Below are 26,068 nucleotides of genomic sequence, written 5' to 3' on the forward strand. Positions count from 1 at the left end.
TTCCTGGTCAGGGGAAGTGCGGCTTGATCCTGTGATGTCAGCTTCTTCTGGCCCTGACTCGGCAGGGCTGTCTGTCGCAGATCCTCTAGCCTGGGGAAGGTGCAGGTTTTGGCTACCTCGTCGTCGTCTGCTTCTTGTCCTGGTCCGAAGAAGGTGGAGGTTTTGGCTACCTCGTTGTCATCTGGTGGAATGGCATGCTTGCATCGGGTATGATGGATCCAGGCTTCCTTTTTTTTTCTACTTTGACAGCAGTTGGAGTGACTAGTAGCACTTGATACGGCCCTTCTCATAAGGGCTGAAGTGGAACTTTTTAATGCTCTAACATGTAAAGGCAGTCCTTGAAAGGACAGAGCATATCTGTGGAGAGAGTCAGTCTGTTTCTGGAGCTGTAACACACACAAAAAGACAGATCTGCTTCTCCAAGCACTAAATCAGTAGTCGTGGAGCATTTGACTGAGTAAACTGGGGAAGGTCTTGGTGTGGAGGCACATTTACACTGGGAAGTGTGTGTTTAGGCAGGTATTCCTTCTAGCTTTTTGCTGCATGAGTGGTGAGCGGTACCTGGCGAGGGCCCTTCTACCTGGGCTCTAGGCAATTCTTTCTCTGATGTCTTTTCACATAGACCCAATCTCTCACTTCTAGGCTGTGACGCTGTTCACAATTGGGTGCAATACACGTGCTTCTTCAAACTCTGAATGAAAGTTTTTAACACATTTCATTAATTTCTTACAATAGTCTATGGTCAATGAATGAGTGTAGGTAGAGTCCTCATATTCGGGAGGTGAGGACAAAAATTTCCTTGGCTTGCCGGTGATAATTCCATATGGAGACAAGTGGTATTTTCTGTTTGGGGTGGCCCTTGTAGACATCAGGGCTATGAGTTCTCCTATTTGAGCTGAAGCAACCGTGGGTAGCGCGCCACTTTCAATGAGCTCAAAAGGTGTCACAATATTGTACCCAGCAACAAAATTACCGGTTTGGACATGCACACAGGAACCATTAACTAAGAGTTCTCAATCAGGGTTTTGAAATGGAACGTCAGATAAGTCAGGATGGGTCAAGGTTTCAAGTTGAATAGCTTGCGAGCGTGGGTGAGGAATCCTTTCCTCAGACATGAGTCAGCACAGATATCAACAGTTTTTGACTTTAGAGCAATGAGCTCAACTTGAGCAGAGAGGCTAGCTGATTCAAAACTCTCATAAGGAGTTGCAACAGCATAGTCAGAAATACATCTGCACATGCTCAGAGATTAAACAGCATAAACAAAAGAAGCAATTCAGTATGCACTTCTTGTATCAGTGGAACAAAAGCACATTTTCTTAAGTGATTCGCTAAATCAAGACTTTCCAGTTTAGGATACATCTTGACCCATAAATGATTTGTTCTGATCAGTTCTACACACAAAGCAACTCTTCTTGCACTCCTTGTACAACTCTCGCTTGACCTTCGTTAGTTCACTATGCTTTGCAACAATTCTATCACACTCTGGTTTTCTCTGGCTTTCTCCAACCTGGTGCCCCCTACACTTTCTGGAGAAAGCAAGAGAATTCCAGAAAAATGCCTATTTGTGCTTCATTGACTACGCCAAAGCCTTTGATTGTGTGGATCACAACAAACTGTGGCAAATTCTGAAAGAGATGGGGGTACCAGACTGCCTTACCTGTCTCCTGAGAAACCTGTACGAGGGTCAAGAAGCAACAGTAAGATCCGGCCATGGAACAACCGATTGGTTCAAAATTGGGAAAGGAGTACGACAAGGCTGCATATTGTCGCCCTGCTTATTTAACTTATATGCAGAGGACATCATGAAAAACGCCGGGTTGGATGAATCACAGGTCGGAATTAAGATTGCCGGGAGAATGATCAACAACCTCAGATACGCAGATGATACCACCCCAATGGCAGAAAGCGAAGAGGATCTAAATAGCCTCTTGTTGAGGGTGAAAGTGGAGAGTGCAAAAGCTGGTTTGAAACTCAGCATTAAAAAAACTAAGATCATGGCATCTGGCCCCATCACTTCCTGGCATATAGAAGGGGAAGAAATGGAAGCAGTGACAGATTTTACTTTCTTGGGCTCCAAGATCACCGCAGACGGTGACTGTAGCCATGAAATTAAAAGACGCTTGCTCCTTGGGAGGAAAGCTATGGCCAACCTAGACAGCATAGTAAGAAGCAGAGACATCGCCTTGCCGACCAAGGTCCGTATAATCAAAGCTATGGTTTTCCCAGTAGTACTGTATGGCTGTGAGAGCTGGACAATAAGGAAGGCTGAGCGCTGAAGAATTGATGCCTTCGAACTGTGGTGCTGGAGAAGACTCTGACGACGAGTCCCCTGGACTGCAAGGAGGTCAGATCAGTCAATCCTAAAGGAAATCAACCCTGAGTGCTCATTGGAAGGACAGATCCTGAAGCTGAAGCTCAAATATTTTGGCCACCTAATGCGAACAGAAAACTCTCTGGAAAAGACCCTGATGCTGGGAAAGATTGAAGGCAGAAGGAGAAGGGGACGGCAGAGGATGAGACCGAGACAGCTAGATAGCATCACCGATGCAATGAATATGGACTTGAGCACACTCCGGGAGAGAGCGGAGGACAGGAAGGCCTGGCGTGCTACGGTCCATGGAGTCACAAAGAGTCGGACAGGACTGAACGACTGAACAACAACAACACTTTCTGTCTACTTGCTTCTCACCGGTGACTTTCAGCAAAAGTTTACACTTACTTTAACCATATAAAAATCCCATCTTAATCATAACAATTTCAGCACATATACTATCTCTTCACAAACATTCAGTTTTAAGGGCTTCTGGGAGGAACATTTTGGCTCCACTCCTTCAGTAAGAGCCATCAAGTGAGTTGATGGCAGCGAAACCTACAAGTTATCAGGATCTCGAGGAATCTACAACCTCCTGGACCCAGCCAGATAGCCCCTCATTTGATGTGATGAGCCATGAAGGGCAAGGATCGAGCACACAGGCGGTCCACCGGACTTGGTCAAGCACCTTGTCCGCATCCTCAGGCCTCAATAACTAAATTTATTATATATATTGGACTCGGTAGCCTTATAGGCCCCTTCTAATCTTACAATTCTATGATATTGAGAGAGAGAGAGAGAGAGAGAGAGAGAGAGGGTTATTTCTACATGTGCATCTATACCTTTACATTTGCAGATGCAGATGTTATGCAAATTCTCTTTTGAGGGATGCATTTCCTCTTTGGGGGGCAATACAAAAGTGGCTACCCTAGCCCTACACCAGAGAAGGGAGCGTAGGGCAGGCAACCAGAGTTGATGTGCTGGGATGTGAAGGACGCCTTGGCAGTTGCCCAGAGATGCTCACACTGGCTCTGTAATTAGGCTAAGACAGTGTCTCGTGCAAAATAGATCTCGACTTGCAACAAAGGCTACTTGGGGGGAAAAACACACACCAGCAGAACAAAATTCGCCCTTAGATTTTTTGTTTTTTTTAAAACCCAGCAGTTGTTGAGGCCTGTCTCTAGCCGTAAGAGGAGCAAGCAGGCAGCACAATTAAAGCTGAGGTGGCGGGGAGTGGGGTAGTCCTTCTAACAAAGGACTATCAATGGCTACTAGTCCTGATTGCTATGTGCTACCTCCAGTTCCAGAGGTAGTGAGCCTATGTACACCAGTTGCTGGGGAACATGGGTGGGAGGGTGCTGTTGCGCTCATGTCCTGCTTGTGGATTCCTGTTCCGCAGCTGGTTGGCCACTGTCTGAACAGAATGCTAGACTGGATGGACCTTTGGTCTGGTCCAACATGGCTGTTCTTATGTTCTTATTAACAAACATGGAGATTAATTTTGGGTGGTGTATTCAAAACTTGCAGTGTTCTGCCAAAAAAATAGAGACCTGTGCACTGCATCACTGTGCGCAAAGGCGTAAATGCATGTGTGGTAGCAGAGTTGTCTCCAGGATTTGGGGGGCTCTTGAGCATGGCACCCTCACTGGGGGCCCCTCACCTGGAAGAGGCGGGACCTGCTAGTTGAGAATCCACTTTGGCTGCCTCTGATCTTCTGGCTTGGATCCTCTTTGCAAAGTGGAAGTGATCACACTGTAAGAGGACCCTCTGCTGGTCTTGGCACCCTGGCAAATGCCCAATCTTGCCACCTTCTGGAGCTGGCCCTGTACACTAGAGGCAAGATGTTGATTCACCACTCTAAGACATAAGTTCTAGAGATTCTGGAGTGGGAGCTGAACCTGGAAGAAAGGCAACTTACACTAAAATTCCCACTAGGGAAAGGCCCGGTTCGCACAGTGCTGGCGGCTGAAACAAGCCGCTGTGGCTTGTTGCAGCCACCGCACACGATGGATGGGTGCCGGCCAGATTTTCCAAACTACTCACACCAGCACAGCTTGCCGTGTCATCCAAACCTAGGCGGCATGGCTCGTTTGGGGTGGGTGGCAACCTTCAAATAACCTGTTGGGCTGTTGTTGGATTATTTGAGGGTTGCAGCCCACCAAACCGGATCAAAGAGTCAAGAGAAGCCAAACTGGGTAGGGTCAAAGGTTGTCTTTAATATAACCATCCAAGGCTGCAATCCTGTAGTCACCATTGAACAAAGCAGCACTTCTGAATAAATATGCACAGGCTTGCACTGTCCGTGTCGCAAGTCGAGTTTATTTAACTTTTGAAACGTGCTTTCCTTCTTTGCATCTATCCTTGTTTTGGAAACAATGCCACCTTTGACCAGTAGGTGAGATTAATCTGTGGGCACCATGTTTCGGTTGTTGAAATGCAGTTCTGCGTAACCAGTCTGCAACAAGAATGGAAAAGGTCAAAAGGCTGAGCCTTCATCCTTCCCAAATTGTTCTTAAAAATAATCTCATGACTATTATTTAAATAAAAAGGCTTCTTAAAGAAAAAAGCTACACAAGACAAACCAAACAAAAAGCCCCTAGACTATACATGCCATTTTAAATGTTTCTCTTCTGCGTTTCTCTACCACAGGAGTGGGGAACTGCCAAATTCAGTCCTTCAGGGTTTCCCAGGTGGCCACGCCCTTTCCCATGGCCCCACCCCTTTCCACCCAACCACGAATCATTTGACGGTTTCCCGATTCTGCGCATCCCCCCCGCCCCCATTCCGAAAGGTTGAAATGCTTCTTGGAAGGCTTAGTTACTGGCAGTAAAAGGTTCAAGCTAAAATATGTTGGTATTTTGGCCCTGCCCCTTTTGCCTTTAGCCCCACCCACCACTGGAGTGCAGCCCCCAGAGTTTCTCTGAAATTGGATTTGGCCGTTGGGCTGAAAGAGCTTCAACCCCGCCCCCCACGCCCCTGCTCTATCACATTAATGCCAATCAGCATTAACGACAGTTTTATCTTGCCTCCGACGAAATTAGGGAGGCATGTGACCTGCTTCACTGCTTACGTAACTTCTCTTTGCCTGCCTGCAAGGAGAACAACACCAAATGTTACAGAAATCGCCGGATTATAGATACCTAAGGCTGCAACCCTATGCCCACTCACAGGTTTTAATGAATGCAGTGGTTCAATCTACCTACATTTGCAAATGACTGAAGCCATCTCAGGAACCCTGGAAGGCTGGATTGCAAGGCCAGGAGGGCTGGATTGGCCCCCAGACCTGAGGTTTCCCACCCCTGTGATAAATAAATACAAAGGAGAACCCTTTAAAAATGGCGTATATAGGCATATATAGGGATATAGGCATTTGTTTTGAAAAAGAAGCATTTCCATTTGGCCTGTGGGCCTCTCGTTCCACACCCTTGCATTAAAGGCTACAGCCCTAGTACTGTGGGGATATAACTTCCGATTGTTCAAAGCTGGATTGTCTGAAGACGCTGGGTTGGTCTTCCAAGCCTTTCAGCAAAACAAGAAGCAGTGCTGCTGCTTCTCCTCCTCCTCCTCCTTTGCCATGGCAGTTTCCGAGGATGTCGATTACCTGTGGGATCTCCTTCGGGAGTCCATGCCTTGCCAGTTGCTCTGCACGGCCTGTGAGGAGGGAAAGAGGCAAAGAGAAATCATGGTCACGCTGCCTTGATTCATAGCTGGCTACAAGCCCCTGGTCTCACAGATGCATTACCTCTGGCATGATGCTTTCTGAAGAGCAAGAGCGGAATCAAGAGGAAGACTCCAATACAGGGTACTCCAAAATACAGCATGGGGATGCAGTTTTCTGGAGAGGGAAAGGGAGGGAGAGGGAGAAGGAAAGAGAGAGAGAGAGAGAGACAGAAAGAAAGAAATGGTGTTAGCTTCCTAACTAGTTCTGCTTCCAATACAATGTCCTTCAAAGCCCTCTTATCTCTCTGCCCTCATATTCAGATATATCTCTGCTTGGGACATTAAATTCCACCAGTTGCACCCTTTCCAAATACCTCCTCTTCCTGGAAATGACTTCACCCATTGTCCCTTGCTACCCCTTACGCCTGCAACATCCTTTCAGAGCACCCAGGTCAACTCCCATCATTTCCAAGTAGAATGTCCATGCTGGCTGGGGATGGTGGGAGTTGTTGTCCAACACAATGGGTTGGGGAAAGCTATACTAGGGATCCACCAACCAGGGGCTGATGCAAAAGAACACCCGCCCACACACACACACACACACACACACACACTTAGAAATAAAAGAATTCTGAGACCAGAAATTTGCTTTGAGTCACAGAAATTAATTGAGCTTGCAGTGCTTCCTTAGAAAAATCCACTGCTGTTAACCTGCCCCCTCCCCAGTTTTCCATTTCAGCAGTATAGTTTGGGGTGGGGTGGGGTGGGGGTGGGAGAGTCATTTTGTTGCTGCCATTGTTAAACAAGTCAGAAATCCTTGCTGTTCTACTGCAAATCACCCAGACATCTACCAGGAGCTCCCAACCTACCTTCCGCCTACCTGTGACCTAACTGGTACGGTCTCTTTTGCTGCATTCCTTCAGATTCCCTGCTTTAAAACAAATAACACCTCTTCTGCAAAGATTCCTTGTTGCACATTATCAGTGGGTACCACCCTGGACAGATAAGACTCCTGGGGAGATGGTTCCTCCTAACTATGTGTCATGAGTAGAGTTCAGCCAGGGCTGGCATCAAGGGTAGGTATGGTTGGGCACCTGCCAAGGGCCCACACCCCAGCAGGGGCGCCCTGGCAAGAGCTCCCTGGAGTTGCTCCTTCTTTTTAGCATTGCAGCCTGCTTGTTCCCCTGCCTCTCACTCCGGCCCAGACAATGGCAGTGGGAAGAAGGAGAAGCAGGAGATGCCGCGGCCTGCTTGCTCCCTGGCAATCTGCCTGCCCAGCAAGCAAGCGGGAGCCAGGATGAGAGGGAGGCGGAGGAGCGAGAGCTGCTGGTGACCGTGGCGGTGAGAAGGCCGACTCCCTGAGGGAGGGGGCCCATGGAGGAGGTCTTGCCCAAGGGTTCGCAAAAAACTGGAGCCAGCACTGATAACACATATTTCCTTGTAGATGGAATCAGCTATTTTCTGTCATACTATACCTGGGTTTGTAGACACTACGCTCTTCTGGAATACAGCACTGATGCTTCTGTTTTCTTGGACTGAACAGCTATATGCCGTCCCCTGGATCCATGCCTTTGGCAGAACCAACTGTAAACTCCAAATGCTAAATGCTCCGTTCTCATCTGTCACGCCAATATCTGATTGGTTCTGAGATGTTTCCCCACTAATATTCCAGGCTATAGGTTTCCAAGAAGGGTTCGCGTCAAAGAAGAGGCAAAGTAGAGGGACGCTGTGGTTAGGGTGAGCCCCTTCCAAGGAGGAAGGCACCAGTAAGGAAAAGCTCAGCCTAGAATCATCTAAAAGAACATTGAGAATGATAATCACAGTTTATTTTATTGTATTACATTTATATCCCACTTTTTCCCCCGAGGAGCTCAAAGCAAGACACATGCCCCCCTCATAACAACCCTGTGAGGTAGGTTAGGTTGAAAAAGTGAGACTAGGCCAATGGCTACCCAGTCAGTCCAGTCCTAGTCTGACACTGTAATCCAAGGATGGGGAACCTCTGAGCTATAGGCCAGATCCGGCACACAGGGTTCTCCATCCAGCCTGCCAGATTTTTTTCCCAGGCCACGCTCCTTTCTCCCCAAAACCCCACTCCCAGTGGAGTTTCTCCAGCTCAGCACTACAGAAAGGGGAAAATGCTGAGAAAGCACTCCAGAAAGTGCTGATCCCAGCTCTTATCTCCAATCACTGATTGGAGATAAGAGTGTTCTCCTGGATCAATGCTTCAGAAGGGCAGCCCTTTCTATAATGCTGAGCTGGGGGGAAACCTTGCAGAATATGGACAGCCAGCATGGCCAGTGGTGAGGGATTATGGGAGTTGGAGTCCAGCAAACTCAGTAGGGCTGCAGCAGGTTCCCGACCACTGCTCCAATGCGCTACAAGAGTCTTACTTGTTTTTGGCCTTGTAGGAGTGCCTGTTTTCCTCTGCTTATGCTTTGCTTCTTCATAAGTAAGCAAAGCAAACATTACAAAAATGCCCTAAGTTTCTAGTCCAAAAGAAACTAAACCCAATCATAGCACTTCTCATTGCTTTGGGAAAATGGGAACTCTACAATAATATTATCAGGTATGATGCAAGGTTTTATTGAGAAGATGTCAGTCCGATTTGGCAACAGTTATCCATGTCTGGTTAGATCATGGTTAGAGTACTGCAATGTGCTCTACATGGGGCTACCATTGAAGAGCGTATGGAAGTTTCCATTGGTGCAAAATGCAGCAGCAGTACACGGTATCAAGTTTGTATGCACGGGCTGCCAGTTCTTTTCTGGACTCTGTTCAGGAGGTTGGTCTTCATCTTTAAAGCTCTAAACCAACCTTCGCCAAACATGGCGCCTTCCAGGTATGTCGGGCAGCGATTCCCATCATTCCCAGCCAGCATGGCCAATGGAATTATGGGAGTTGCAGGCCACCACATCTGGAGGGCGGGCACCAGGTTAGGGAAGGCAGCTCTAGGGACCGCCTGTCTCACTAGGAACTTGCTTGCTTGCTATGATCAGCCCAAGAAGCCTTTTAAAGGCATCCCCACTTCCAGAGACCCGCTTGTCAGCCACACCGGAAAGGGCTTTCTCCTGTGTTGCTCCCAGATCCTGGAATACACTCCCGTGGGAGCTAGAACTGGAACCCACACCTAAACCCAGGAAGTGGGCCAAGACACATCTTTTTAATTTGGCTTTTAACACTGAAGTTCTGTTTGTTTGTTTTTAAGTCTTTACTACATCTTTGTGATTTTTGTTTTTTGACATTTTTGTAAACTGCCTTGATTGGTTTTCCCAGAAAGGTGGTATAGAAATGTTTTCAATCAGAATCATAACAACACCAACCTCCTCCTCCTGGAGCAGGCATTCGATTTGGCATCGTACTAAATCAGCCTTCCTCAGCTAGTGCCCTTCATACTTTGGACTACAATTTCCAGCATTTCTGACCATTGGCCAAGGTGGCTGGGGCTGATAGCAGTCAAAGTCCAAAACATCTGGAGGGCACCAGGTTGGGGGAAGGCTCTCCTAAATCCGTAATCATTTTCAACATCTGCCTGGACACTCACCGACGACGATCAACCTCATCCCTTTATGGATTTCAAAATTTTCGTATAGGGATCCGACACAGTAATACACCCCAGCGTCACCTCTTTGTACGTTGCTGATGATCAGAGAAACATTCATGGCAGTGATAGGGGGATGCGAGTACTTCCCATCTGGCTCTGAATAGGCTGAACTCACATATATCTGCTCAAGCCTTTGATCTTGTTTCTCCTTGTACCAAGACATCAGCAGGCTTCTAGACGGCTGTCCAGCCGGAAAGCTACAACTCAGAGTTACGGTTTTTCCAGCAGATGCCACAACCTGTTCCAGATTTGGTGGGATTGTTCCGCTCCTTTGTGATTGGCTGGCTACATGGGAAAACAAGGGGCAGATGGGTTAGCACCGCGCTATGCTCAGTGGTGTCGTGGAGACAGGGCTCACGGGGCCGAGGGGACACTGACATCACCTGCCACCTTCCCGCCGGCTTCCCTGTTCCCTCTGACCTTATCTCCCATCCCTACAGTAGCAAGGGGGGAAGCTGATTTTCATCTGCCAGCCCCCTCAGACTTCCCTGTTCCCCCTGATCTTAGCTCTTCCAATCCTCACAGAAGCTGGGGGGTGGGGGAAATGGATCGTCCCAACAACAGCATATTGCTATGCGCCATTTCGGTTGTAATGCAAAGTATTTGGAGGTGGCTTGGTCTTGAATGGGCAATTAAGACCCATTCGCTTTACAAAAGACCAGCTCCCTGGAGAGCTGAAAATGGTTAGAACTTGACTTTGAGATCAAACTTTTCTCCTTGGTGCTGGGAAAAGAAACTCTTGGAGAATCTTGAGCTAGTAGTCTTAAGCTGTTTGGGGACATACTGGGCTTGTTTCCCTGCTTATTTCCCTGCTGTGCATGCTGGGGGGGAATCGCATGACCCTCGCTGGTGCGGCTTGCCATGAGGTACAAATTCGGTGAGGGTGGCTTGTTACTGTGGTTAACAAGCCACCCTAGAACCCTAAACTTTAAGAGTGTAATCCTGTACACGTCTACTCATGAGCAAGTCCCTCTGAGTTCAGTGAGTCTTGGCCCTAGATGAAATTGCAACATTAGATGTTTTTTTGCTTGTAAAAAGAACCGACAACCGTATCTTTAAACAAAATTCAGTTTGCCATTCTGAAACTAATGTGTTGGATCCAGACCCAGTCATACTTAGGGCAGACCTATTAAAATGAATAGGATTTAAATTAGCCATTGATTAACTTTTCCTCTTTCCTCCTGATTCCTTGTTCGCTGTGTGTTTTTGGATTGTAAGCCTGCAGCCAGGCACTGTCTTGTTTTACCAATTGTGTGGAAACTGCTGTGAGGGCTTTTTTGGCTGAAGAGCAGGATAAAGATAGTGTAAATAAATAACAAATCCGATTGAATTCAATGGGTATACTCTAGTACAACTAAGCCTGAATCCAACCCAGTGTGCTTTCATATTTTTAGTCTGAACGCAGCTCGGTATTTCTCAAGGCGCTGCTGAAGATGAGTCGTTCTGCGAAAAGAAATTATATTTTGGTTTTGACAACACTTACAGGGCAAAGAGAGTAGAATCACTCCAGCCAAATGGAAAAGCATCATCTCCTCCTCCTCCAGCTACTGAATGTTGAAGCAGATCTTTTGATTAGTGGCTCACTCGGGGGTCCCGGGGGCTACAATGTCTATTTGTTTCCTGTCAATATCTGTGGGCATAAAAAGGAAAGTTGAGAGATACGACCTACTGCTATCTTGCAGAAAAACACACAACGGGGACATCTGAAAAGCAATTTGGTAGCTTTCCTTTTGAAGCATGCAAGCGGAGAGATTTGTTTTTAATGTTTTAGTAACAACTCCACACATGCACACACAAAATGCTCTGGCACTTTCTGTTTCTCTCCTTCTTCAGTTTGGAATCATTTGCGCTACATCCCTGGAGAAGGGATGACCAGAAAAGAGGATGGGAGAGGACCCAGGTTTGCATGAAATGTGCATATGCATGAAATGTGCATGAAATGAGCTGTGCATGAAACGTGCATATGCACATGAATATGCGTGAAATGTGTTTATGCTCATTGTTCCATATAGGTGCAAATGTAGAAATAATGACGAGATTGTTTAAACAGAAATAGAATGCATCTCACCGAGTGGGGAAAACTGATCATTGTGCCTGCTGGTTCAGTCTGCTGTCCAGGTGCTAACTCGAAGGGTAACTTCAAGGCCCTTCTGCTCTCAGTTTTTAGGGTTCTTTATCTTAAACCCAACTTGGATCACACAGCCCTTCAACTGCTTTCAAAGAGAGGGTGCTGCTGCACTCCTGTCCTGTTTGTGGGTTTCCCATTGGGGCAGCTGGATGGCCGCTGTGTGAACACAATGCTGGACTAGAAGGCCCCATGCTTTGATCCAGCAGGGCTCTTCTGATGTTCTTATGTTCTTATAGAGGACTGTCCTCTGCAAAGCAGGACATATGGCCACCTCACACACCCACCCCAAATCAATTGACTTGCCCTGCCGCCGCTATCATTTTATTTGAGTTTTCTTCTTCTTATGGCCATCTTTTTGCTTGATTGTATTTCGATATTTTATAAGACGATGTTTTGCCCCCGACCCCAGGGGAAAAAGCGACTCCAGGTTGCTTCCAGACAGTTCCTAGTGCTACCAATCAAAGGCATTGTGCAGCTATTCTGTGTTTCCCTTCTTCACATTGTTTTCTGTCGTAAGAAAATAAAGCAAAACTGGGCGATGTGGTGGGAAAACTCAGGAGGGTTATAAGTGGAAGAGGATGACATCTGGACATCTGTGACTGAGGCAGGGCGATTGCACAATAAATGTTTAGCCTGGAAGCACCGTTATAAATAACAAAAATTGGTATATATAAAATACATAAGAATGTCAGAAGAGCTGTGCTAGATCAGACCAAAGGCTACCAAAGTACAGCATCCTGTTCTCACAGTGGCCAACCAGATGTCCCAATGGAAAGCCCACAAGCAGGACACAAATGCAAAGTGTCCTACCAAATAATCAGCTGTAAGGGTGCAATCCTATGCATGTTTAGACAGAAAAAAATCCCAGCATGGCTGGCTGGGGAACGCTGGGAATTGTAGGACTTTTTTCTGCCTAAACATGCATAGGATTGCATCCTAAATTTAAATTGTTTCAAGCAGCAGCAAAAATGTTCTGTATTAGCAATTTCAGATCCATCTTACAGCAATTGGACGTATAGGCACCTGAGTCTTTTCAAAACATTCCCGTTGCAATCTGCCAAAGCATAAGTGGCAAGATATGTTCTATGAGGCTACTCATAATAATACTTAATTTGTGGAGCCCTTTTGAGAGCTCAAGTGGCTTCCTTACAACACAACCCCTTAAGACAAGCCAGTATTATTATTGCCCATATTATAGATGGGTAGACTTTTTTCTTTAATAAAATTTTATTTCATAAGTAGCAGGGGCAAACTCTGTTGGTGCCAATGGGGTCCCCTGCTTTCTTAAGCCCCCACGCGGGGTGGGGGGGAGGTGAATTTACAGGGGGAGAAAATGGCTGGGTGGGAAGATTTAACCCCTCCTACCCGCCTACAGTGGTCCTGATCCAGATTAGGGGCCGGTGTGTTTACATGGAAGTAAAAAGAAAAGTTACAATCACATCTGTGCTCTGCATTTAATGCAGCATGTAGTTTGGCCCTGAGAGAGAGGGGCTCAAGTAAGATGGTGTAGCCAGTTTGTGACTTGAACTGGGGACTTTCCAATCTGTAGCCCCATGTGTTTGCCACTCTGCGACACTGAGTAGCACCCTTGGATAATCAACCCATGGCCCCACTGTACACTCCCAAGTCGTCTTGGAAGGGAGGGTTAGCCCTGGCAGAAACTTGCACAAGATAGCAAGCACGCCCTCTGGGAAGAAGCTGATAAACGATAATCAAACCTGGATTAGTAGTCAACTGGTGGCAGAGAAGATCCCCGGTGTTAGTTAGCCCATGGTTGGTTCCAGCTCAGCGATTGCCTGTGAGTAACATCTCACTGACCTTTTTTAGTGGCACATTGCACCACCCACTCAGAAAGTGGATCAGGTTCCATTAACAAAGGAAATGCGTGTCATATTGGGCCCCTTTCTTGACGCTGCGTCTCAGATGCTGGCTTCAGGTGCTGCCGCTGCTTTCGGCAATGCTGTTCGCCAAGTGTCTCGTTTGGACCTCCGCAGGTAACACATCTTCTACTTTGAACCGGAATCTTAAATGCTTTGCATCGAGGGAAACCTAGGCTGCTCGATTATTCTCCCAGGATGCTCTGCTGATAACCTGAAAGACACCATTTCCCAAAGGACTTATTCAGTTGTTTGCTTGTTCATTGAATGCATGGCCAGTCTTTCCACAGGAAGGATTTCCATGGGAGACTCCAGCGTAAAATCGCTGAACTAGAATGTATCCCCGAGTTGGATTCTATTAGTTTGGGACCAGGGTTCTCTCTGTCCCGCTGCATGTGCTGAATTAAATTGGCAGAGTATTACTACTACTAGCAAGCCTGTGTTGTTGTCGCCAACTACTGTGGTGTGAACAGTTTCTGAGTGTCCTGCCCTTACTGGAGGAGTCTTCCTCAGCAGTAGACTCTGGGGAGGGAGCTCTGATTGCTACAGCTGAGCTCTGGGGGGGCGCAGGGGGCCTGGCTGGCTTGGGGCTTAAACGCCTTCACTGGAAACCCAGCCAGGGTTGGGACAACTTGGTCCATTCAGCCTCCGCTGTGTGCCTTGCCTCCTGAATTGTGCCCTGTGTCTGATGCTCTTTCCCTGACCTTTTGGACTGCTCAGCAGCCCGGCTTCTGGGCCACATAATGTACCTGACTGTTCTACTGGGCTTGACCTCTTGCTTGTGATCTTGACTACTCCTGCTGCTGCCCTATCCTTGTTGCCTGCCTGACTGCCTGGATTTTGACGACTCCCACCTTAGCTTAAACCTCCAAATGTCATTGACTGTCATCTCTTGCATTTTATGACCTTTCAGCCCACACTGTTCGCAATTGTTTCCTCTATACTCTCTCTCTATATCTACCAACAGAGGATAATATTTCATGCGTCTGAGGGCAGTGGGTGTATGCCATGAAAGCTTCTGCCACAATAAACTATGGTGGAGGGCCATAGCTCAGTAGCAGTGCACCTAATTCCTGACATATTCAGGGAGGGCTGTGAAAGATGCCCTGTCTGAAACTCTGGAGAGCCATTGCCTGTCAATGTAGACAATATCGAGCTATATGGACCAAGGGTCTGAGCTTCCTGTGTTCCAATTTAAAACAGCTCGTTAAAACAAATAATGTATTTTGCTAATTCTTTCTAAAGTAGCCAGTCTCTTTGGGAGGTGAAGAGGTTAAACATGTGTGTTTTTTTACCATCACGACATTCCTTGCACCATTTCTCTCCACAGTATTTCAAGTCCAGTTACATTTACTGTATCAGACACAGCGGTTCCAATTTGTCGACATTGGGCTCACAGTACGACTCCAGTGCAGTTCGACGGACGAAATGGAAGACCGAGGATTATCATTCTTTTGGTACAAAAGAAGAGGGAACGAAATACCTCTTTTAGTTAAGAGCTGCAGAGATAATAACGCTGCAGGCAGATTTGCTTGCAAAGCTGAAGGACAAAAGGTGTTCTTGGAAATCTCCAACGTCCAGATGGAAGATTCTGGCTTGTATTTGTGTGCAAAGACAAATCCCAGCTTGATTTTCAGCAATGGATCTTCACTGATAGTTGGAGGTAAGGAACAGCTGGAGGTAAGAAAGCAAGGGAAGGGTAGGTCGAATGGCAATCAGGACACTTTAACTTTAAGGGTCCAACATATCTGTCATCCAACATTCATGTATATTCCCAAGGCATAAAGGTGGCCTCATCCCATACGAAGCTGCCTGTAGATCTTCTTCAGATGTCCTTGTAAGTTTTCCACCATCAAGAGACGTTAAGCTAGTGGGAACACAGAATAGCGCCTTTTCTGAGGCAGCACCCTGTGTCTGAAACTCTCTCCCAAAGGAAGTTAGTTAGTTTGTTCAGTTTTAGGCAGGCTGTTAAATTGTTTCATTCTGTATGGCTTTTTAGTATTTTAACAGCACAATCCTATACGTGTTTGCTCAGATGTAAGTCCTACTGTGTTCAATGAGGCTTACTCCCAGGTACGTGTGGATAGGATTGCAGCCTAAGGCTACAAACCTATACCTATTTACCTGGGAATAAGCCCCATTGAACTCAATGGGTCTTACTTCTGAGTAGACATGTATTGAATTGCACTCTACATGTATTAGCTCCACAGTCTGTTGTTTAAGATTCCTTCCCGCTATTTTTCTGAATTTCCAGTTCTGCTGTTTGTGATGTTCTAAAGCTTCAGCTTTGTTTTTAAAGTTTTCAAATTGTTTCTCAAGTTTCCACATTGTTTTTAAAGTTTTCAGATTGGTTTGTGTTTTAATTTTAAGTCACCTTGGGGGCTTATTTGGGCTGAAAGGCAGCTCATAAACTTATAAAGAAATGGCCAAACAAACACAGTTACTCAGAACAAAGACATTTTCAGACTTGAATGCATGGACTCTTTCATCCAAAACTTCTGGAGGGCACCAGGCTGGGGAAAGCTGCTCCAACCACTATACCACAATGGCTCTCACTATCCAGATCTCAATATCTAGAGCAAATGGTTTCTTCTAGAACTTTCTGTTCTATTTTTTTCCTCCACAGACAGCTATACCCCAAGCAGCTTGGTGGTGTTTTTGCAGCTCCCTGCGCATCGGAGCAACCAAGTGGCTTGTGTGGTCCACGGAGTTTCCAACTTCGTCCAAGTGTCCTGGGACATCACTGGACATCTCCAGCAAGAAACACATTTGGTGAAAAACAACAGTGGTTCCTTAACATTCATCAGCATCCTTCACATCCCTGTGGGCTCGCACATGACTGCAGAGAATGTCACATGCAAAGTCAGATTCAACTCATCTGGTGTCAGTGTAAAGATGAATGGCATGTTCCGTGCGGGTGAGTGATGTCACATGCGGTTCTGCCACAGTTATTTTCACACATCAGGCTCGAAGCCGGTCTTTTATCAATCCTCAGTCCACTTCCTTTGTAACATGGATGCAAGTTGGACAGAATGCCCATTTGCATTACAAATGCATCTCTTCCACATTGGCAAGGTTTGCAGAAGAGTCGGAGATAAGTTCAACAGCCATTTAAACTGCATGTACAAAAGTGCTCATCCTTCCTCTCCTCCTTTCCCCGACTGGAGATAAGTTTTAGGGTGTTCCCAGAGGTGGTGCAGTGATGCATTTGGAAACACAGGCACTTGTGGTTTTGACTGTCATTTTGTGGTTATGACAGTCCCCATCGCTGTGCCCCCCAAGGAGAGTCCAGAAATGCTGTTGAATGGATCCATATCAACACACGACATCCAGCAGTTTTCATCTCCACTTGCAGAGCAGGTCTTTTGTAAAGCTAATGTGTCTGAATTGCGCACTCAACAAAATATTTGCATTACAATAGGGATAGCTCACAACAATTCAATTGTTGCTAGGAAAATCCATTCCCCCCCAGTTAGTGTGAGGATTGCAGCTAAGCTCAGAGGGAACAGAGAAGTCTGAGGGGCGTGGCAGATGACATCAACATTAACAAGTGGGAGCATGTCCAGAGAAGAGTGACCCGGAAGGCGAGGGGATCTGGAAACCAAGTCCTGCGAGGAAGGGTTGAAAGAGCTGGGTATGTTTTAGCCTGCAAAAAAAAGATTAAGAGGAGACATGATAGTGGTCCTCAAATATCTGAAATGCTGCCATGTAGAAGATGGAGCAGGTATGTTCGCTTTTGCTCCGGGCGGGCGGGGGCGGGGAAGGACTAGAACCAATGGGTGGAAATGGCAGAGAAGCAGATTTTGGCTGAACATTGAGAGAAACTTCCTAACAGCGAGAGCAATTCAGTAGTGGAACAGGTGGTGGGTTCTCCTTTGCTGGAGGTATTTAAGCGGAGGGCTGGATGGCCCTCTGTCAGGGAGGTTGAAGCTGCACCCTGCAGTGCAGAGCCTGCATTGAGCAGGTGGTTAGACTAGATGATCTCCAAGGACCCTCCCAACTCTATGATTCTATGATCATCTTTGCTAATCAAAATGCCCTGCTATGTTGACCCTGTGAGCCTTGGCTGCACTACACCGCTGGTGTCCTGATGGACAGCTCCTCGTGCTACCAGTTAGAAGACGTTGTGCAGCTATTCCATCTCTTCCTCCTTAACTGATTTTCTGTGGGAGGTTACAAATGGAACTCCACATCTTCTGGACACACACACATGTAAGTAGAATTCCATGCTGGAGGCAGGGCTGTTGCACAATAAACGCCTTGTCCAAAAGCACACTTAGACACATTTATGCATTTATTTATTTAGCAAATTTATACCCTGCTTTTCGGCTGGTGCCCTCAAAGCAGCTCACGATCGTCATACAATGCAGTGGATATATGAAGAACCACGTGCTTAAAATTCAACAAAACATTAAAAAATACCTGTTTATTTACAAAGGTACAGGTTTCGAGGCTATGGTAACAGCGAAGCTACTGACATGACCTGAATCTGCTGCTTCTAAACCCCTGTTTACTTTGGCAGCATGGGTACAGGAGCCTGTAATGCCACGCATAACAATCAGGGGTTCATACACCTGTTCATCTTCTAATATGATATATGTCAGGGTGGACACTGAGCCCATAGAATCCCAGAGTAGTTCTGATTCTGAGGAAGAGCAGTCGCTCCTGGGAGGGGAGCGCGCCCCTCTTTCCCAGGGCCCACAGCTGACGGAGATTCCTCCCACCAGCATTCCTAGATTAGAAAGCAGTCCAGGGAGTGACCGAGCAGAGATAGCAGACTGGGTGGATGCGCGACGCAGACGCAGACGCAGAGAGCGGCGCCAGATGGAGGGCACGGAAAGGAGGTGTAGCGCCCGGTTGGCGCTCAAAGAACGGCTGCGCCCAGAGGATCCAAGGGAAAAGGGGAGGGACTCTCCCTAGTCCTTAAGTTCAGGGGTCTGCCAGTAATTCCCTTTCAAACGGGGACCAACTGTTTCAACTTGGAGCATAGGTACCCTGCTGCTCAGATCTAGTTGCTACCCGTAGAGTTGTTAAGTTGTAAAAGAAGAATAAAGCTTTGAAAGGAATCCCTTTGTCTGTGTCTGGACTTGGTTACTGGATTAGACTGAGAGAGGCCTCCAAGGAGCCCTTGACAATATATGCCATCATTTGCCAGCAGTGTCCTACCCCATTCTGCATAGGACAGACAGGCCAGTCTCTCCACGCAAAAATAAATACATAAACAGACACAGATCTGATATCAGAAATGGCAATATTCACAAAGCAGCAGGGGAACATTTCAAACTCCCGGGACACCTCTGTAACTGAGCTTAAGGTGGCCATTCTTGAACAAGGGAACTTCAGAGAGAGACTCCAATGGGAGACCACTGAATTACAAAAGGTTCAATTCTATCTCTTGTGGCTTGAATCAAGATAATGGCTTTTTAAAAAAATCACACGTGTGCTAATTGGCTTACCCAATGCCAGGAAGATTGTGTTCTCACCAACTGCTTTGTGAATGGCCACTGTTAATAATATAATTATCACTGTCTGTACTTTCTGCTTTCGCCCTGACCTCAGCTGTTTACAACCCCACCCCCATATACACACAAACAATGTGTGTGTATATATAACTGTATCACAGGATAACAATTCATGCATCTGATGAGGTGGGTTATAGTCCCCAAAAGTTTATGACATAATAAATGTACTCATCCAGCCCTCTCCAACCCGGTGCCCTGCAGACGTGTTGGACTACAGTTCCCATCAACCACAATGGGAGTTGCAGTCCAAAACATCTGCAGGGCACCAGGTTACTGATGATTGCTTTAAGATGCCGTAAGGCTAGTTGCTATTTCAGTTTCATTGTGTTACCCCGAATTCCAGTCTTGTGGGAGAGGGAGAAAGAACAAAAGAAAACACAACCCTCTCTGTCTATGTTCTCTGCACCTCCATGCATTATGTTATAAATGACAGGTCACTTCTGCTTGGTGTGAAGACCATCAACTCCTGAATAACGTGAAACCTGCTCTCTCTCTCTCTCTCTCCCTCTCTCTCCCTTTTAAAGCTTCCTCTGCAGATGCCGGTGCTAACTGCCTCAGCTACTCAGTGCCCCTGTCTGTCCTGGGTGTGCTGGCATTGGGTGTGCTTCTCTTCAGCTTTCTTTGGATTCGGCTGGGCCCTTCCAGGCTAGGTAATATCAGCAAACCCTGTCCTAAGAAATAAACAACCGCTATCTCAGTACCTCTTTCTGCAGAAGGGAAATCTTCCACATCATCATTTGCAGGGATTATATTCCAGTCATAAGCTGTAGGTAAGACCCTGGTCAGGCCAGGCGTGGTGTCAAGAGTAGGCATGGTTACTACTAAGGGCCCACAACCTCAGAAGGGGCCCACTGACAAGAGCCCCCGGGGCTTGCTGCCCCTTCCCCCATCGCAACCGGCTGGTTCCCCTGCCTCTCGCTCCGGCCCAGACAGCGGAGGTGGTGAGAAGGAGGAGCGGGAGATGCTGTGGCCTGCTTGCTCCCTGGCTCTCTGCCTGTCAAGCAAGCAAGTGGGAGCCAGGATGAGAGAGAGGCGGAGGAGCGAGAGCAGCTGGGGACCATGGCGCTGGGAAGGTCGACTCATTAAGAGAAGGGGCCCACTGAGGCGTCTTGCCCAAGGTCTCTCAGAAACCTGGAGCCGGCACTGACTGTGGTTGTCTACGGGCCACTTTCTAGTAGCCTGCTTTGGGACAGCTGATTGTTGGGATTTATTGTTGCAAATTATTGTCACCTAGCAGACTTTGGTCCTATCCAGCAAAGCACCATGTTCTTAAGGGCTTGAGATAACTGAACACAGCTTAGTAATGACTTAAACCACCGTTCCCCAGCCTGGTGCCCTCCAGATGTGTTGGACTACAACTCCCACCCACCCCAGTCCAAGACATCTGGAGGTCACCAGGCTGGGGAAGGCTGTCCTAAACTGTCAATAAAGGCCAAGTCTGCACTCTTCCTTTGTGAATTTAACACACATTGTCAGGCCACAGCTGTCCTTATATTTGTGTAATTCCTTCTATTTCCAGTGTCCAGGCTATGTGTGCTGTTGATTTTGTAGCAAAATAGCACCACACACATGTGCAAGAGGAAACTATTGGTGGGCTTGGGAGAACCCCAAGGCTAGCAGAAATATGAAAAAAAGGGGGGGGGAAAATCACTAAGGGGAACAGCAGTCCAATAGGGACTGAAAATGCCCAGTGGCCATGGAATGTCAACTGATTGTTAGGGGAATGCGGGACTGAAATGGAATGCAGCAGCACTGCATACTGCAATATTTCATTGCAGGTCTCACTCGTGCATGTACATACGTTACATTATAGTTATATTATACTCAAAGTAGAGCGCACTAGACCATGGTGGGGTGGGGCCATAGCTCAGTGGTAGAGGACACACCTTGTATGCAGAAGGTCCCAGATTCGATCTTGGGCATCTCCAGTTAAAAGGATCAGGTAGCAGGAGATAGGGAAAGTCCCTTCTCTGCCCAAGACCCCGGAGAGCCACTGCCAATCAGAGTACGCAATACAGAGGCCCATAGCCCGCTCTGGTTTAAAGCATCTCCCTACATTTCTGCGTAAGACTGAAGTCAGCTGTAATATTCTTTCGGGGTGTGTGTGTGTGATGTCCCTAGGCCTGGGTGCTCAGCATCGTCCTGAAGAGGATCTTGAGCTGGCCACCCACTCCAGGCACGAACCTTGGGAACCCAGACACATCCCCCAGACCCAAGTCCTAGGCCCTTTCATCAATCTCAGCCTCCAGGAATGTCTCCCCCAAAGTCTCGCAGCTCCCCCAGCTGTTGGATGTGTTGGAATACAAATCACATCCTCCTCCAGCCAGCGGTGTTACCTGGGGATGATGGGTGTTGTATTCCAACGCAGCTGAGGACCCCAAGTTGGGGACAGCTGGCATAGGAAATTCAGGCTGCAGAAATGAGTATGGGCGCTTTAAGGTTGCAAACAAAGGCCAGTGGGAGGCGGAGCTTCTGAGAGATCTCAGCTGACCAGCCTACTTAAGCCCTCAGTTGCCACCAGATCTTTGGTGGAGTAACAGCTCCTTCCACGAGGAAATACCCTGGCCTAGCAGCTTCATGAAGCGTGCTGTCCAATGTGCTAGCGGTCTCTGCCTTCCTGTGCTTTTGTTTACCTAGCACAAGTCTTCCCCAACCCTCCAGATGTTTGGGGCTACAAGGATTCCTGACCAGTGACCCTGCTGGCTGGGGCTGATAGGAGCTGCAGTCCAAAACATCTAGAGGGCACCAGGTTGGGGAGCCCTGCCTTAGCATAAAAGCTAGCCGACTGGCCCAATAGAGGTATTTCCTGTTACCTACCTCCTGATCCTTCTATCTGGAGAAGCTGTGGTTTGAACCCAGGACCTTCCCCAGGCAAAGAGTCTGCTCTGCCACTGAGCACTGGCCTCTTCCCCTTGCACTGATGAGCGATTGCTTCCAAACAAACAAGGGGAAGTATTTCTCCACACAACACCCATTATTAGCTTGTGGAACTCATTGGCACAACTTAGAAGTGGCTGTGGCTGGTGGAAAAGGCTATCATGACTACCGTTTGCACAGTTTGAAAGGCAGAAGGAGGGGAATATAGATCTCTTCTTTGTTTGTCCCTAATGATCCTTTTATTCCTTTTTTTTCCTGGCTCCCCAAGGACTCCGGCACCAGTTCTCTGAACCTCCATCGGCAGAAGCACTACAGGTATGTCTCTTTCGGGGGTGGGGGGATGTCCTTAGCCTTTAAGAATGCTTTTGGAATTGACACTCAGAATAGCCTCACCTGTGGACGATCTGGGCGCATGTGTGAATGGCCCTAACACCACTTTGCAAATGCAGGGATCCAGTGTTCTAATCAGTGGAAGACAGTGCAGGAGGGTAAATGTATACCAGATTATTAAAAATCAAGGCTCTGTACGGTCAGCCTGACTTCACAGTGTGTTTCCAGTTGTCGCTAGCAAAAAAGCCTTTATGCGTGGAAAGCCAATACGATCGAACCCCAGGCCCTCTTCCCCTTTCCCCCAAATGGTGATCACTTACTGGTTTCCCAGCTTTTGTGCATTTTTTCCCCATTTGCAAAGGTTGAAATGCTTCTCCGAAGGCTTGGTTATGGGCAGTAAGAGCTATAAAGTATAATATACTGGGGTGTTGCTCTTTTTGTATTTCTGGCCCCACTCTCTTTGCCTTCAGCCCCCCCCCCCCACACACACACACCGCCAGGAGCTTCTCTGAAACTGAATTTGGCTCTTGAGCTGAAGGGGGCTCCCCACGCCTAGAATACGGTATAGTAGTGGACAGGGATGTCGGAGAAATCTGCAACAGATTGAGATGAGTTCAGATTTCTGTGACTCCAGCCTGTGGATTTCACAGCAGACCGGCTTTTTCCGAGTCACGCAGATTCTTTTTTGCAGGCTGTTCTTTTACTTTGCAGGGTGGTGGTGGTTGCTGAACAAATTTGTACTTGCATGAATGTGTATTAATGCCAGTGCATACTTACGCTATTTGCATTAGTGCTAATGTGCACTTGTCCAAGTGGAAGAAAATTCTCGTACATCCCTTAAAAAAATCCTTTTGCATCAATGAACAGATGATGGAATGAAAGATACCTGACAATTTGTGAAACACAGATGGAACGGATTTAACAAAATTCGTACATCCCTAGTTAAGCGTGGATGACAGGTCTACCAATAGCACTTAGCCATAATAACAGCAAAACTGAACATCCATGTTCAGAGGCAGTGTACCTGTAAATACCTGTTTCAGGCGGAACAAACAACCAGGCCGGGCTGTTCCTTCTATGCCCTGCTACTGACTTCCCCAAAGCACCTTGCTGACCACTGTGGGAAACAGGATGCAGGGTTGTCAAAGGTTTGTTGTGAGAAAAAAAATGGAAGGACTTCACATTTACTGCTTGGGGAACCTCAGAGGAAGTGTAGAAGAGTAATGAGATGAAGCCATTCATGGCCAGAGTCAAACCAATATTAAATGGAAGCCGTGTTTTTAGACATATTTTAGCTGCATAGCTGATTTTACTTTAGCTTTTATATTTATTTATTGAATAGATTTAAATACTGCTGTCCATATGTAAAAATATCTCTAAGTGGTTTACAAGAGAATTAAAAACACTAAAAACAATATGCATTAAAATACATAATACTACAACATTTATATAAAACATTAATAGAAACATCACCCAGGGAAGGAATCAGTAAAGAAATGCGTCTTTAACTGGCACCTAAAACATGTTATAGTTGGTGCCTCCTGGATAAATTTGCTATTTAAATCAGCCCTTTATAAATCAGCCCTTTATTTAGAACCATGAGGACTAGAATCTCACTTTGTTTTTAGGGGAAAGAGCATAACGTGGCGACAGAGTACCTGTTTTGCATGCAGAAGGCCCCACTTTCAGTTTCTGCCATCTTTAGTAATAAAGGTCAGCTAGCAGCTGCCAGTCAGTATGGAAGTCCCCAACCTTTTGGGGTCAATTTGGCACATTTGGAATTTTGAGAGATTATTGTGGGCATTCTAACAAAATGGCTGCCAGGGAGGGGGTGCCCATTCATAAAACGGCTGCCAAAGTGGGTGCGGCCAATCACAAAAACACCCATTTCCCAGAAGCCAAATTTGTGAGATTTAAAAGAAAAGTAACTTGCAAGAGGACCCAAGTATGAGGTCAACGTAGTGTCTGAGCTCTAAAACTAACCAAAAAAACCCCATTCTTTTGAACCCAAATAAAGATGGTACTGGAGGATGGCACTTTGCTTTGTAGCAAGCCAGCCCACGAGTTAAAATAAAAAGGGAACTTTAAAAAGTCTTCATAAATAAAATAAAAACCAGGAGGGGCAGGGAGCCCAGGGCCATGTCGGAGACTCCAGGAATAGACAGTACCAAGCTCAGCAGACAAAGAGCCTGTCCTCGTCAGCGGCACCTTCCCCTCCTCCAAATAACTGGGTTCCCCCTTTGCAAAACAGGAAGGACTTTGCTATGCACAGCTGGCTTTTGCTTCAAGGACCTTGGAGCAGGACGAGAGGAGGCGAGCACTGCAAGAGCGACATCCAAAGATCTGAAGCACCCTAGGACAACTCCATGCTTTGCAATGGGTGGCCAGGTTTTGGACTCTCACCTGGGGGGCTGGGAGGGGGACAACACAGACGCTGGCTCAAACCGCCTCCCCCTGACTTAGTGACTGGTCTCAGGGCAAAAGGCAGTCACCCTCCCAGCCTCTGGCTGATTCCACATCTTGGGCTCCTAATGCGAAGGCACCAATGTGTCACGGTTAGAGTACTCGACTGGGGAGACCTGGGTTCAAGTCCCCCACCTGGCTATGGAGCTCACTGGGTAACCTCGGGCCAGTTATTGACTATCCTACCTCACAGGGTTGTTGTGAGAATAACATGCAGAGGAGGATCATGTACGCTGCCTTGGGGTCCTGGGAGGGAAAATGGCGGGATGTAAATGTAACAAGTAATAAAGAAATTCCATCTTCTTTAACAGATGTTTTTTTCCTTGTAAGGGGGGAAAAAAAGACGGAAAAAGTGGTGGGTGAACGTAAGGAGGGTTCACAATTTGGAAGATGATGTCAGCTGGACGCAGGCACAGCCTGGTCAGGAAGCAACCTTGGTCTCCTACCTTTTCAGGCAGGATATCTAGTGAGGGCTCATGCACAGCTGCTGTGGGAATGAGCAGTAAGGGTGAGGATGTCTCTTGCAGGCTGAAAAAAGCTGTATAAACGAAGGGTAAATAGAACTACACAGGGGTGTTTGTTATTTATTTGTGCAGCCATCCTGTTTTGTGTTTCCCCAGATGGCCAAGTTTGCCTTTTTGGAAGTCTTCTAGGGCCAAGAAACATGGAAGATTTAATATATCTTTAATGTGCAGGTTTTTAAGGGTGAAATCCTAGGCATGTTTAGATGGAAAAACATCCTACAACTCCCAGCATTCCCCAGCCAGTGTGGAGTTGTAGGACTTTTTTTCTGTCTAAATATGCGTAGGATTGTGCCCTAAAAAAGCAAACTGCGCCCATAGTAGGGGAGGGGCTGAACCGATCATTACGCTGCTAGTTATTGGTGGCATTCATAGTAGGGGCAAAGCAGACAACAGCAGCAGAGGATGGATTTTCCTCAGGGCTGCAGCAGGGGAGAAAAGGGTTGAATTCCACTCCCTTCCTGTTGCGATCATAATTGTCAACCTCCTCCTTGGGTGGGGACGGGTTGCGCTTTAAAAGTTTGCATTTTAAAACCCAGCATGTTAAAGATGCTGGCGTCAAAGGTAGGCCTGGTCAGGCAGCTGCCAAGGGCCCACACCCAGCAGGGGCCCACTGACAAGAGCCCCCTGGACTTGCTTCCTGACTTCACCATTGCAACCTGCTTGTCAGTTCACCTGCCTCTCGCTCAGGCGGTGGGGAGGAGCAACAGCAGGAGATGCCCCGGCCTGCTTGCTCCCTGGCTCTCTGCCTCTGGACCAAGCAAGTAGGAGC

The 26,068-nt window shown here is 47.1% G+C and overlaps 2 protein-coding genes across 4 annotated transcripts; one reads left to right on the forward strand and one right to left on the reverse strand.

The window, feature by feature from the left end:
* On the forward strand, nucleotides 1-25,081 carry LOC146334493 (uncharacterized). 3 transcript variants are annotated; one of them, XM_084824300.1, is made up of 6 exons: nucleotides 1-207; nucleotides 14,914-15,246; nucleotides 16,210-16,500; nucleotides 19,630-19,755; nucleotides 22,251-22,297; nucleotides 24,564-25,081. In XM_084824300.1, the coding sequence occupies exons 1-6, from the start codon at nucleotides 195-197 to the stop codon at nucleotides 24,657-24,659; spliced, it is 906 nt and encodes a 301-aa protein (XP_084680426.1). In that variant the 5' UTR covers nucleotides 1-194; the 3' UTR covers nucleotides 24,660-25,081. The 3 variants fall into 3 exon arrangements, with proteins under 3 accessions (XP_084680426.1, XP_084680427.1, XP_084680425.1); XM_084824301.1 differs by having other exon boundaries at nucleotides 19,642-19,755; XM_084824299.1 differs by lacking the exon at nucleotides 1-207 and adding an exon at nucleotides 13,621-13,700.
* On the reverse strand, nucleotides 4,512-11,200 carry LOC146334494 (uncharacterized). The gene is made up of 6 exons (XM_084824303.1): nucleotides 11,062-11,200; nucleotides 9,519-9,863; nucleotides 7,450-7,767; nucleotides 6,057-6,149; nucleotides 5,916-5,965; nucleotides 4,512-4,769 (listed from the first exon to the last, which is right to left on the reverse strand). The coding sequence occupies exons 1-6, from the start codon at nucleotides 11,105-11,107 to the stop codon at nucleotides 4,716-4,718; spliced, it is 906 nt and encodes a 301-aa protein (XP_084680429.1). The 5' UTR covers nucleotides 11,108-11,200; the 3' UTR covers nucleotides 4,512-4,715.
* Nucleotides 25,082-26,068: the final 987 nt, after the last annotated feature.

Source organism: Heloderma suspectum, chromosome 17 (genome assembly GCF_057233095.1).
Source record: "Heloderma suspectum isolate Gila_16-S chromosome 17, 16-S_ref, whole genome shotgun sequence".
Lineage (NCBI taxonomy): Eukaryota > Metazoa > Chordata > Lepidosauria > Squamata > Helodermatidae > Heloderma > Heloderma suspectum.